This window comes from Anomaloglossus baeobatrachus, chromosome 6 (genome assembly GCF_048569485.1).
Source record: "Anomaloglossus baeobatrachus isolate aAnoBae1 chromosome 6, aAnoBae1.hap1, whole genome shotgun sequence".
In the NCBI taxonomy this organism is placed as follows: domain Eukaryota; kingdom Metazoa; phylum Chordata; class Amphibia; order Anura; family Aromobatidae; genus Anomaloglossus; species Anomaloglossus baeobatrachus.
Window position 1 is genome coordinate 441,385,108 of NC_134358.1, and position 13,162 is coordinate 441,398,269.

Genomic DNA, 13,162 nt, shown 5'->3' on the forward strand with positions numbered 1-13,162 from the left:
ACTTATGGGGCGAAGATCTGCTGCTGACACTGTTATGGGATAATGTCCTGCTCATATACTACCCAGCCTGCTCATATACTCCCCATGCTGCTATATACCCTCATCCTGCTCATATTCACCCCATGCTGCTCATATACTCCCCATGCTGCTCATATACTCCCCATGCTGCTATATACCCTCATCCTGCTCATATACTCCCCATGCTGCTCATATACTGCCCATGCTCCTATATACCCTCATCCTGCTCATATACTCCCCATGCTGCTATATACCCTCATCCTGCTCATATACTCCCCATGCTGCTCATATACTGCCCATGCTGCTATATACCCTCATCCTGCTCATATACTCCCCATGCTGCTCATATTCTTCCCATGCTGCTCATATACTCCCCATGCTGCTCATATACTCCCCATGCTGCTCATATACTCCCCATGCTGCTCATATACTGCCCATGCTGCTCATACACTCCCCATGCTGCTATATACCCTCAGCCTGCTCATATACTCCCCATGCTGCTCATAATAAACCCCTATCCTCCTATATGCCCTCATCCTGGTGTATGGCTGCATCCTGTGGCACATAAAAAAATAAACGTTCATACTCACCTCACCTTACCTCACTCCCTGCAGCACTGCTCCTTTTACAGTCTATGTCAGCGGCAGCATCGCTGAGTGGAGCCGTCCCCGTTCCCCTGCAGCATCGCGATGTCCTCCGGTGGTCTGTGCCGGCAGCTTGGACACGTGCGCACAGTGATGACGTCATCGCTGTGTGCACCGCTAGTCTCCACGCAAGTCAGCTGACCGGCACAGACAGGAGATCGCGGTGCTGCAGGGGAACGGTGAGTAATGTGTACTGATTCACTGCCCCCATCACTGATGATGATGTTTGGGGAGCAGTGAATACAGCCGCACATGATCACTCCAGGCTGCAGTTGCCAGGGGTGATCATGCGGGCCGGCTGTTTATCCCTGCCCATCACCCCGCCCACCTGTCAGCGCCGGGTTCAGTGCTGAGAGCTGGGCGGGAGGATGGGCGTGTATATTAAATGAACAGGCCCACGTGGTCACGGCAGGCTGCTACAGCCTGCTCGTGTCCCCGATGACCCGCTCCACCGCAGCACCCTCATTCCCCGCAGCCACAGTCAGACCATAAGACGCACCCCCCACTTTCCCCCAACATTTGGAGGAAAAAAAGTGCGTCTTTTGGTCCGAAAAATACGGTATATACTGATGAAGAAGGCGGATGTCTTTGAAACACATTGACCTGCAGAAATAAAGAAAAAGGATTTCATCACATACTCCTGGATTCATGTGGTTTCTAGCGAAGCATTAAACTCGGATTTCTTTTATCCATATTGTTTTATGACTATATACTGAAATAATGAAGTATTGAAGTATGTACTGCAAGCATTCGGTAATCTCAGCTGCAAAACGTCTGCAAAAAATATGGTTTAAAAAAAAAAAGGATAATATTTACTGTGAAGCCCAGCCATAGGCTACACAAAGATGGTATCGACAGCGCCCTCTGCTCGAGGGTGAGGGGTTACATAACGCTCCCTTATATTGCTTATCTTAGTGTTATGCCATAGTGTTACAGGCTAGAGCTGAGCGAGTACCTAACTATTCGTACTCGCTATACTCATAATGAGTACTGACTAATACTCGCGTATTCATTCCGAATAGTGTGTGCAATGCAAGTCAATGGGGAAAAACTCACAAAGTAACGAGTAATCTGAATGTCGTATATCTCCTGCGAGTAGCAAAGAGTGCAGAATTTGGGTTACTCGTTACTTTGTGAGTTTTTCCCCATTGACTTCCATTGCACACGCTATTCGGAATGAATACACGAGTAGTAGACAGTACTCGTTATGAGTATAGCGAGTAAGAATAGTCAGGTACTCGCTCATATTCATTACAGATGTAAAATAGTTTTACTGGCGTTTTTAGGCCACCTTACTAAGTTTTCTGTTTGTGCATTTACAAATGGAGGTAAGAGGTAATTGATCCACATCTTGTCTTCTAGGCGCTGTCATTTGTGGCTTTCATATGTGAAGAATTCATTGATTACTGTGACTCCTGCGGAGGCCTGTACTTCTTTGAGTTTGTGAGCTGCAGCGCCTTTTTGCTTGCCCTCCTCATGATAATCACATACTATACACCTCTGAGGCATAAAATTGTTATTCAAAGCTACAAGAAAATCGTAAGTATGCTTATCTATTCCACTACTCTAATAATGTTTCCAAAACTAATACATTTACCTAAACTACTAAATTTTAGGATAATCTTTTAGGAGCTGCAGTCACCTGCATATGTTATATCTAAGTTATTTATCAGAGGAGGGGACTCTGCTCTACATTGCAAACATTTCTGCATCAAAAACGTACATTAAAAACTTGTTTTTCCTACATTTTTTTTTTTTCTCATTTCATTAGAATGGGTGAAAAAAGCTGCAGAGCACTGATAGAATTGACAAGCTGCGGAATTGAAACTGCTTCAAATCTGCAAGGAGAAAATAACCATGTGCATGAGATTTCTGAAGTCTGAACGTGTGGACATACCCTACATTAGGAAATAATAATGTGATGGCTGTCACTAGGTGGCACTAGTCATTACTAGCAAGCAGTTAATGGAGAGATGGTCAGACAATCTGAGATCATAAACCAGGAGGACACGACAGTAAACGGGAGGGCGAACAGAAACAAGGTCAAAATATAAGCCAAAGGTCAGGGTTCCAGCAGAGTACGTACCAAAATACAGGGAGCTGACTGGGACGTGGTCAGGAGGAAGTCCGAGGTCAGAAGCTGGGAAGTCAAAACAGAAACAGGAGGGGACAGGCAGAGACAGGTCAACAACAGTCTAGAGTCAAGAGGCCACGCTCTGAACACTGAGCACCACGGGAGCCAACAGCACAACTGTAACCAGGAGGTATGACTGGCGCAGTCTTGAGCTAATAACACTTCCTTATGAAGCAGAGCAATCAGAGGGAACAAGAAGCATCTGCGTGAGCACCTCCCAGGACCAACCCGGAACCCAGTGCTGTGAAACAACCAGCAGAGCATTCATTCTGCAAAACACTCTGCACTATAAGCAACATATATCGGCTTCGTAGGAGAGCATAGCAGAACAATACAGAATGTTCTGCACAGAGGAATCGTCACAAATACAAGAAAAAGTTGACGTTCCTATAGCATGTGTTATACCCCCACCCGGCTAAACATAAAAAAAAAATCATTAACGCATAAACAAAGCTTGCAAAAAACAAGCCCTAATACTACAAGAATAGTTTTGAGTGTCAAAATGTAGCTGCAGAAAGGTTTTTTTGTTTTTTTCCTCCAGAAAACATGTATTTACGTATAGCTCTGTTCTTACCTGTGTGAGGGGTTCAGGAAAAACATGAATATTATGTCAAAGTTATATTCTAATTAGTGATCTGTGAGCACGACCATGCTCGGCTGCTCGGTACTTGTAATGAGCAGTTATATGCTCGGATTGGAGCGACTGGTGTACCTGAGTTTAATGGAAGTCAATGAGGAAGTCGGGCATTTTTCAAGGAAATCCCCATTGACTTCCACTATACTCGGTACATGAGTCACACCCATCTGTGCGTCCAACTGCTGGGTACGAGTAACGAGCACTCAAGCATGATGAAGATTTGATAATTTAATATTATTAAATATTTTCTGAACACAGTTTTTGATAGTGAATACCATATTATTATAATGCACCACCACATTATGGGTGTCATGTCTGAGCATTCCTACATGAACAGTGTCCTGGAAAGTGGATTGGTCATTGTGGGCCAGTTGAATGGCCACCAAGGTCTCCCGATCTGACCCCCTTAGACTTTTATCTTTGGGGTCATCTGAAGGCAATTGTCTATGCTGTGAAAATACAAGATGTGCAGCATCTGAAACAACAGATCCTGGAAACCTGTGCAAGCATTTCTTCTGCGGTGTTGCTATCGGTGTGTCAAGAGTGGGAGAAGAGGATTGCATTGACAATCCACACAATGGGCAGCACTTTGAACACATTTTCTAAGTGGTCATAAAATTGTAAATAACCAATTTAGAATTCTTGTGAAATTCTCAGTAAGTTTGATGTTTACATGACCTTCTTCCCATTTGAAAAAATAAAGTTGGATCCAAAATGGCTGACTTCAAAATGGCCGCCATGGTCACCACCCATCTTGAAAAGTTTCCCCCTTCCATATACTAATGTGTCACAAACAGGAAGTTGATATCATCAACCATTCACCTTTTATTTAGGTGTATCCATATATATGGCCCACCCTGTACTTCCTGCCAAAGGACATAAATAACCGCCCTGATGAACAGTAAAGTAACGCATCAGGATGTAATGGAACGTCACAAGGATGGTGCATGGATATCGTTGTGTCCATGCCATCCACAGCAGAAGTTTGCTGTAATATACAGCTAAGCACTTGCTGCATGTGCTGTCACCTTATTGGCACCCTCAATGTGTTTGTGGCCTGCCAATTGCTTGCTGTGGCAATTTGGGGCTATTTGGCATGGGGAGAATGCTCCCTCTGTCAGCTATTCGCACTCCCAGCTTGTCTGTGGCCTGACAATTGGTTGGTCAATAGTGACCTTGGCATCTGAGGAGTTTGACAGAGGCAGAATGCTTCCTTTGCCAGTCTGTTGGTACCCCCGACAGGTTTCTGAGCCACCGATTAATTACTCTAAGACCTAACAATGGCCACAGTGTTCACCTTAAATTACAGCCTATCTATTTTTCAGATGAGGGCTAATAGTATTAAGGGCTCATACCAAGGAGCGGATAAATTGGATGTGTGCTATCCGGTGTTTGATCTCATAGCATATTGATCTCATAGCATATATACATACATACAGTGCTGGCCAAAAGTATTGGCACCCCTGCAATTCTGTGAGATAATACTCATTTTCTTCCTGAAAATGATTGCAATCACAAATTCTTTGGTATTATCTTCATTTAATTTGTCTTCAATAAAAAAAAAAAAATAAATTGTCATAAAGCCAAATTGGATATAATTCCACACCAAACATAAAAAGGGGGTGGACAAAAGTATTGGCACTGTTTGAAAAATCATGTGATGCTTCTCTAATTTGTGTAATTAACAGCACCTGTAACTTACCTGTGGCACCTAACAGATGTTGGCAATAACTAAATCACACTTGCAGCCAGTTGACATGGATTAAAGTTGACTCAACCTCTGTCCTGTGTCCTTGTGTGTACCACGGCACTGTGGCTAACCTCCCTAGATGTGGAAGGAAAAGAAAAATTGACGAGAGATTTCAACGCAAGATTGTGCAGATGGTGGATAAAGAACCTCGACTAACATCCAAACAAGTTCAAGCTGCCCTGCAGTCCGAGGGTACAACAGTGTCAACCCATACTATCCGTCAGCGTCTGAATGAAAAGGGACTGTATGGTAGTATACCCAGGAAGACCCCACTTCTTACCCCGAGACATAAAAAAGCCAGGCTGGAGTTTCCCAAAACTTACCTGAGAAAGCCTAAAACGTTTTGGAAGAATGGTCTCTGGTCAGATGAGACAAAAGTAGAGCTTTTTGGGAAAAGCCATCAACATAGAGTTTACAGGAAAAAAAAAGAGGCATTCAAAGAAAAGAACACGGTCCCTACAGTCAAACATGGCGGCGTTTCCCTGATGTTTTGGGGTTGCTTTGCTGCCTCTGGCACTGGACTGCTTGACCGTGTGCATAGCATTATGAAGTCTGAAGACTACCAACAAATTTTGCAGCATAATGTAGGGCCCAGTGTGAGAAAGCTGCGTCTTCCTCAGAGGTCATTGGTCTTCCAGCAGGACAATGACCCAAAGCACACTTCAAAAAGCACTAGAAAATGGTTTGATAGAAAGCACTGGAGACTACTCAAGTGGCCAGCAATGAGTCCAGACCTGAATCCCATAGAACACCTGTGGAGAGATCTAAAAATGGCAGTTTGGAGAAGGCACCCTTCAAATCTCAGGGACCTGGAGCAGTTAGCCAAAGAAGAATGGTCTAAAATTCCAGCAGAGCATTGTAAGAAACTCATTGATGGTTACCGGAAGCGGTTGTTCGCAGTTATTCCTTTCTCGCCTTTTCATTGGAGGACACACACAGTGGGTTATATGTTGTCTCCGGGGGAGGCTTGACACTAGATTTAAAAAAGAGTTAGCTCCTCCCCCCACAGCATATAACCCCGGCTAGGCGGGAACTAGCCCAGTTCTTTTTAGTGTCAGCAGGGAGGCTGACACGTCTGGCCTGAGCCCCAGGCCAGCTTATGTTTTTTTTGTTTATTATTTCTATTTTTCTTTGTGATTTTCTCCTATTTTTGACTATGGGGCAATACCAGGGTGCCTTGCCACCCCTGTTCCCCCCGTGTACGGGCAGAGGAAACCTGGTGTGCAAAAGCCGTCAGTCTTCCCTCGCGCCCAAGTGGTCGGGTCTGCGTACCCCTCCAGGCTCCCTGGAAGCACCTCACAGAGGTAGCTCCAGAGAGCTAGGCAGAACCGAGTACCTGCTAGCCTTGAGCCGAAGATGCGTCCCCGAGATCCCCGCATCCCAGGACCGACGCGTCTTCAGACGGAGCAAGAGCAGGTAGGGAGATGACGAGTCAGTCCCCTGCATCCAGACCGCCGCCTGAGAAGGCGCCGGTGGGGCGATGCAGGCCGTGATCCCGGGGAAGCATCATTAATTTAGCTCCCAGCGTCGGCCTGCATGTTTAGCAACGCCCCTCTCACTGCTCTAGATGCCGCTCCCTCTAGTGGGCCGTCTCTCCCCTCCACGCTGCCAGAGAATACTGGACGCCATTACATGTGGGGAGCAGACACTGGTGAGATCGCCTCCTTGGCTCTGCAGCACTATATACCGCTCTGTTCAGTGGTATATCGCTGTCTTCCTAGCGGTGTGTGCCTGCTGGCTGGCGGTGTATATCAGCTTTCAGCGGTATATACTGACTGTGCCTGCAGGTATATACTGACTGTTTGGCAGTGTGTGCCACTTTACTATTGGTATATACCAGCTCTGTATAGCAGTCCCTTTCTAATACTGCTAGCAGCTCCTCACCCACAGTAGTGTAATACTGCTAAAGGCTCATAGTATAATTATACGTTTGTTGCTGACATGCGTAAAAACCGCAAGGGTGATAAAGCTTCCCAGGCATCCTCTATGGACCTGTACTATGCTTGCACCACCTGCGGAAGCTCGTTTCCCAATGGGCGAAGCTATCCACTCTGCCGAGGCTGCGATGCCCCTACTACTATGTCACAACAGGCGTTGCCGGACCAGGGGGTCGTGCAATCTGTGGGTTCGGCCCCGGCCGCCACTCAAGCAGCACCCCCGTCTGAGGAGGCTATCCCTGCATGGGCTCTTCTGATGTCTAAAAGGTTGGATGACCTGGCCGCTCAGATATCCCAGCCTTCCACAGGCTCCCACAGCCTCCCCCCGGCTCAGCTCCCTCAGAGGAGCCCGCCTTCGTCTGGTGTATCATCCCCAGTACGTAAAAAGGCTGTCCCCAAAAGGCGCCATTGCGACCGCTCCGCCTCATCTGACTCACACGATGGTCAGTCTGACTCAGAGTCCGTGACCTTTAGTAGTCACGATTCCCGAGACTCTGACTCTGATTCAGATGTCCCTTCTGAGTCTAGGCATATGGAAGACACTCTGATAGCGGCTGTCAATCACTCTCTGTCGATTTCTGGTCAGCCCTCGGACCCGACTTCTCAGTCGGCAATCAAGCGAGCCGAGAAGCCTCCTAAGTCCTTTGCCCAGGATCCGATTTTTCATCAAATCGTATCTAAACGGTGGGATCACCCTGATAGGAGGTTTAATAAAAAATCCTCCTCTTCATTCGCTGATCCATTTCCCCCGGAAATGGTTAAGCCCTGGTCGGTACCCCCCGTTGTGGATCCGCCAGTATCCAAACTGGCTAAACACACGGTTATGTCTGTTTCAGACAACGCGTTTCTTAAGGACTCGTCTGACCGCGCAGTTGAGGCTGCGGTCAAATCTATTTTTCAGGCTTCGGGCTCCTCTCTACGCCCTCTGTTTGCCATAACATGGGTTCTAGAGCTATGAGCGTGTGGAGTAAGAACCTGCGCAAGTTGGTTCGCCCTTGCAATATTCCTCAGGAGGCTCTTGAGATTCTTGATTTGTTCTCTCTCGCCGCTAATTATCTTCTTCACGGCTCTCTAGATGCAGCCAGCTGGTCAGCCCTAATGGCAGCCAATGCTGTCTTCGCCCGCAGGGTTCTGTGTCTAAAGATCTGGAATGCGGACAGTGCCTCCAAGAAGTCCCTGTCCACACTTCCCTTCCAGGGTCTTCGTCTATTTGGTGAATCCCTGGACAAGCTCATATCTGAGGCGACGGGTGGTAAAAGTACCATTCTACCACAAAAGCGGCCTGTAGCCAGAAATTTCAAAAAATCTTCCTGGCGCAGGCAGTCCTTTCAGCCTGCTCCCCAAAAGCCATCGGCCCAAGGACCGTCCCAACGCTCAGATCGAGGATCCGGTCCCTCAAGGGGCTCTTCTTGGCGTTCCCACTCCAAGCAGCCTAAATCCAAAGGACCTCGCTCTGTACAGGCTCCCTCAGCATGACGCCAGGTATCCCGCAGATCCGACTCCTGTGGGAGGGCGGCTTCTGCTTTTCCGGGATATCTGGCTAGAACACACCCACGATGCCTGGGTTCGAGAAATCGTCAACTCGGGTTACAAGATCGATTTCCATTCCCTGCCGGCCACCAGGTTTCTGCGTTCTCGTCTCCCCAAGTCCAAGACGCAAAACCAGGCCTTAAATCAGGCCATAGCTTCTTTACAATAGGCAAACGTTATCATTCCAGTGGCCCTGGAACAGCGCGGCAAAGGTTTCTATTCAAACCTTTTTGTCGTTCCCAAAAAAGATGGCTCTGTCTGTCCTATCTTGGACCTCAAACGGCTAAACAAATTCGTACGGATTCGAACTTTCCGAATGGAATCTCTGAGAGCAGTACTAGCCGCCATGGAACCTGGAGAATTCCTAGCTTCCATAGACGTTCAAGATGCTTATTTACACATTCCCATATGTGTCTCTCATCAACGGTTCCTTCGTTTTGCCGTAGGACACCGTCATTTCCAATTCAGGACCCTTCCCTTTGGACTAGCTACTGCGCCTCGGGTCTTCACAAAGGTCATGGCGGCCGTCATGTCCATTTTACACCCCAGAGGCATCCTGGTCGTTCCCTATTTGGACGACCTTCTGGTCAAAGGGAGCTCTACTCACGTTTGCTCAGAAAGCATGCAGATTTGCCTAGACACCCTGTCAAGGCTAGGGTGGCTTGTCAACTTCAACAAGTCATCCCTCATTCCCCATCAGCGCATCACCTTCCTAGGTATGCTGATAGACACGGCTCAGTCCCGGGTTTTCCTTCCAGAGGACAAGAGGGCTTCTCTGATTCGGGCTGCCCAATCCCTCCTCTCTCGCCGTCATACATCCCTTCGGAACGGAATGAGAGTGTTAGGCAAAATGGTGGCGGTCATGGAAGCCGTGTCCTTTGCCCAATTCCATCTGCGCCCTCTACAACTGGATCTTCTGTCCTCCTGGGACAAGAATCCAGCTTCCCTGGACCGGTCAGTCCGCCTGTCTCGGTCTGCGCTCAGCTCCCTCGTCTGGTGGACTCAAGTCTCATCCCTATTTCAAGGGAAGTCCTTCCGCCCGGTCCACTGGCAGGTTGTCACGACGGATGCCAGCCTGATAGGCTGGGGGGCGGTGTTTCTCCACCACACTGTTCAGGGACGCTGGTCTCCTTCCGAGCGCTGTCTGCACATCAATGTTCTGGAGATCAGAGCCATATTTCTGGCCCTTCAGAATCTTCAGCCCTTATTACTGGTCCTCCCTGTTCGGATCCAGTCAGACAATGCCACGGCTGTGGCTTACATCAACCGTCAGGGAGGAACTCGCAGCAAGGCAGCGATGAAGGAGGTATCCAAGATTCTTCGTTGGGCAGAGAAGCACATCCCCATCATCTCAGCTGTCCATATCCCAGGGGTAGACAACTGGGCTGCAGACTTTCTCAGCAGGCAAGGTCTAGCGGCAGGAGAATGGTCCCTCCACGACGAAGTGTTCCATCAGATCACTCTTCGTTGGGGGCTCCCGGATGTGGACCTCATGGCGTCTCGAATGAATGCCAAGATACGTCCCTTCATATCGCGGTCGAGAGACCCGCTAGCGCTAGGCTCCAACGCTATAGTCTTTCTATGGTCGCAGTTCCGCCTACCCTACATCTTCCCTCCGTTTCCTCTCATTCCGAGAGTAATCAAGAAAATCAAAGCGGAGGGAATTCCGGTGATCCTCGTGGCTCCGGACTGGCCCAGGAGAGCCTGGTACCCAGAGCTCCTCCAACTTCTCAGCGACACTCCCTGGCGTCTTCACGACCGCCCGGATCTTCTGTCGCAAGGTCCAATATTCCACCAGAATACAGCACAGCTGCATTTGACAGTGTGGCGCTTGAATCCCTGATTCTAGCCAGATCGGGGTTTTCTTCCAGGGTAGTTCATACCATGCTTAATGCTCGGAAGCCTTCCTCTGCCAGCATTTACCACAGGACCTGGAAGACCTATCTTTCCTGGTGTGACCGTCATGGTCGGTCGCCCCTGACCTTTTCAATCCCTAATGTTCTTGCCTTTCTGCAAGACGGTCTGGACTCGGGTCTTGCTCTCAGTACCCTTAAAGGACAAGTTTCTGCCTTGTCGATTTTTTTCCAGAAGCAGCTGGCTTCTCGCCCTCAGGTCCGTACCTTTCTTCAAGGGGTGGCGCATTTGGTCCCCCCTTATCGTCACCCCTTAGATCCCTGGGATCTGAATTTGGTTCTGGGAGTCCTTCAACTTCCTCCCTTCGAACCTCTGAGAGAAATCTCTCTTCAACGACTATCTTGGAAAGTTGCCTTTTTAGTCGCTATTACCTCTATCAGGCAGCTCTTTCCTGTCGTTCACCTTACCTGATATTCCATCATGATAAGGTGGTTTTTCGGCCTTCCCCCGCCTTCCTTCCGAAGGTCGTATCCTCTTTCCATCTGAACGAGGACATTGTGTTGCTGTCATTCTGCCCGGCCCCGGTCCACTCCTTTGAGAAAGCCCTTCACACTCTCGATCTTGTCAGAGCTCTGCGGACCTACATCTCCAGAACAGCGCCGTTGCGCAAGTCCGATGCCCTTTTCGTCCTCCCAGTAGGACACAAGAAGGGCAACCCAGCATCTAAATCCACGATTTCTCAATGGATCAGGACTGCCATCTGTGAGGCATACAAGGCACGAGGTGCCGTTCCCCCTCAATCTGTGCGTGCCCACTCTACACGGGCAGTGGGTGCCTCCTGGGCTATCCGCCATCAGGCTTCGGCGGCTCAACTTTGCAAGGCCGCTACCTGGTCCAGTGTGCACACGTTCACAAAATTCTACAGAGTGCATACGCATGCCTCCGCGGATGCTGCTCTTGGAAGACAAGTCCTTCAGGCGGCAGTGGCCCATTTATAAGTGGCCATTGCTCGGTTCTGACAGTGTTTTCATATGAGTTCACTGCTGTTGCAGTTATTAGTCAGCTCTTAGTCTGACGTTATACACTGTTATTAGTTCAGTTCCCACCCAGGGCCTGCTTTGGGACGTCCCACTGTCTGTGTCCCCCAATGAAAAGGCGAGAAAGGAAAGGACATTTTTGTGTACTCACCGTAAAATGTCTTTCTTGGAGCCTTTCATTGGGGGACACAGCTCCCGCCCTTGTGGTTTTGGTTATTCTTTTTCTACTGCTTTTACACCAAACTGGGCTAGTTCCCGCCTAGCTGGGGTTATATGCTGTGGGAGGAGGAGCTAACTCTTTTTTAAATCTAGTGTCAAGCCTCCCCTGGAGACAACATATAACCCACTGTCTGTGTCCCCCAATGAAAGGCTCCAAGAAAGACATTTTATGGTGAATACACAAAAATGTCCTTTTTGGCTAAAGGTTGTGCAACCAAGTATTAGGTAAGGGTGCCAATACTTTTGTCTGGCCCATTTTTGGAGTTTTGTGTGAAATGATCAATGATTTGAATTTTGTTTCATTCTCTTTTGTGTTTTTTCATTGCAAGCAAAATAAATGAAGATAACAATACCAAAGAATTTGTGATTGCAATCATTTTCAGGAAGAAACTGAGTATTATCTGACAGAATTGAAGGGGTGCCAATACTTTTGACCAGCATATATATATATATATATATATATATATATATATATATATATATATATATAAAAATATATTTATACATACACACACACACGGTGGTCCAAAAGTAGGTGGACAATATGTATAATAGGGTTATGAAGGGGGAGATTTATCAAACCTGGTGTAAAGTGAAACTGACTTAGTTGCCCTTAGCAACCAATCAGATTCCACCTTTCATTTTCCAAAGAGTCTGTGAAGAATGAAAAGTGGAATCTGATTGGATGCTAAGGGCAACTTAGTCACTTTCTCAGTTTCACTTTACACCATGTTTGATAAATCTCCCCCTTCATAATCCCCCTTCATAACCCTATTACACATACTGACCACCTACTTTTGGACCACCCTGTGTGCATATATTTATATATATATATATATATATATAAAAAAAATCATAATTTTACTCGTAAAAATATTTTTGGGGAGGACGAAAACAAACCCCAGCATAGCACAGCACATGTTTGGTACCGCTGCAATCATAACATGCTGCGCTACAAAACTATTACATTATTCATCTAGAATTTTTAACGCTGTAAAAAAATAATGATAATTTGAAAAACCAGAGAATTTCAGGTTTTGTTCATCCCTCTTCAAGAAAAAAAAAGGGCAAAAAATTTTCGATATTGGCTATAGTTGCGCCAATAAAAACTACAGCTTGTTTGAAAATAAGTTGTTGTCAGGGAGCAGGGGTTTTCCGAAGCAAGAAACGCCCTTTAAGGGGTCAGTACACAATATTGCCAATAAAAAGATCAGCAAGGTTTGCAAAACACTACATCCTAGCACTGACAGGTATTCCATAATAGGGGAAAATAAAAGCTTCCATTGGTGCACGAGACGTACAGGATTTATTATTGCCAATATTCCCATTATCTGTAAACATAGCAAATAGGATCCATCTTTTATGCTGCATAAAGCTCATTCAGTGCCATCACTTTATATAC

General features: G+C 47.1%; 1 protein-coding gene across 1 annotated transcript in view; it reads left to right on the top strand.

Moving 5' to 3' along the window:
• CMTM6 (CKLF like MARVEL transmembrane domain containing 6) overlaps positions 1-13,162 on the top strand; it is a 97,894-nt gene that overhangs the window by 59,585 nt on the left and 25,147 nt on the right. Inside the window, exon 2 of the mRNA XM_075315241.1 lies at positions 2,025-2,201. Within this exon, the coding sequence (XP_075171356.1) occupies positions 2,025-2,201 (177 nt within the window). The remainder of the gene's footprint in view (positions 1-2,024; positions 2,202-13,162) is intronic.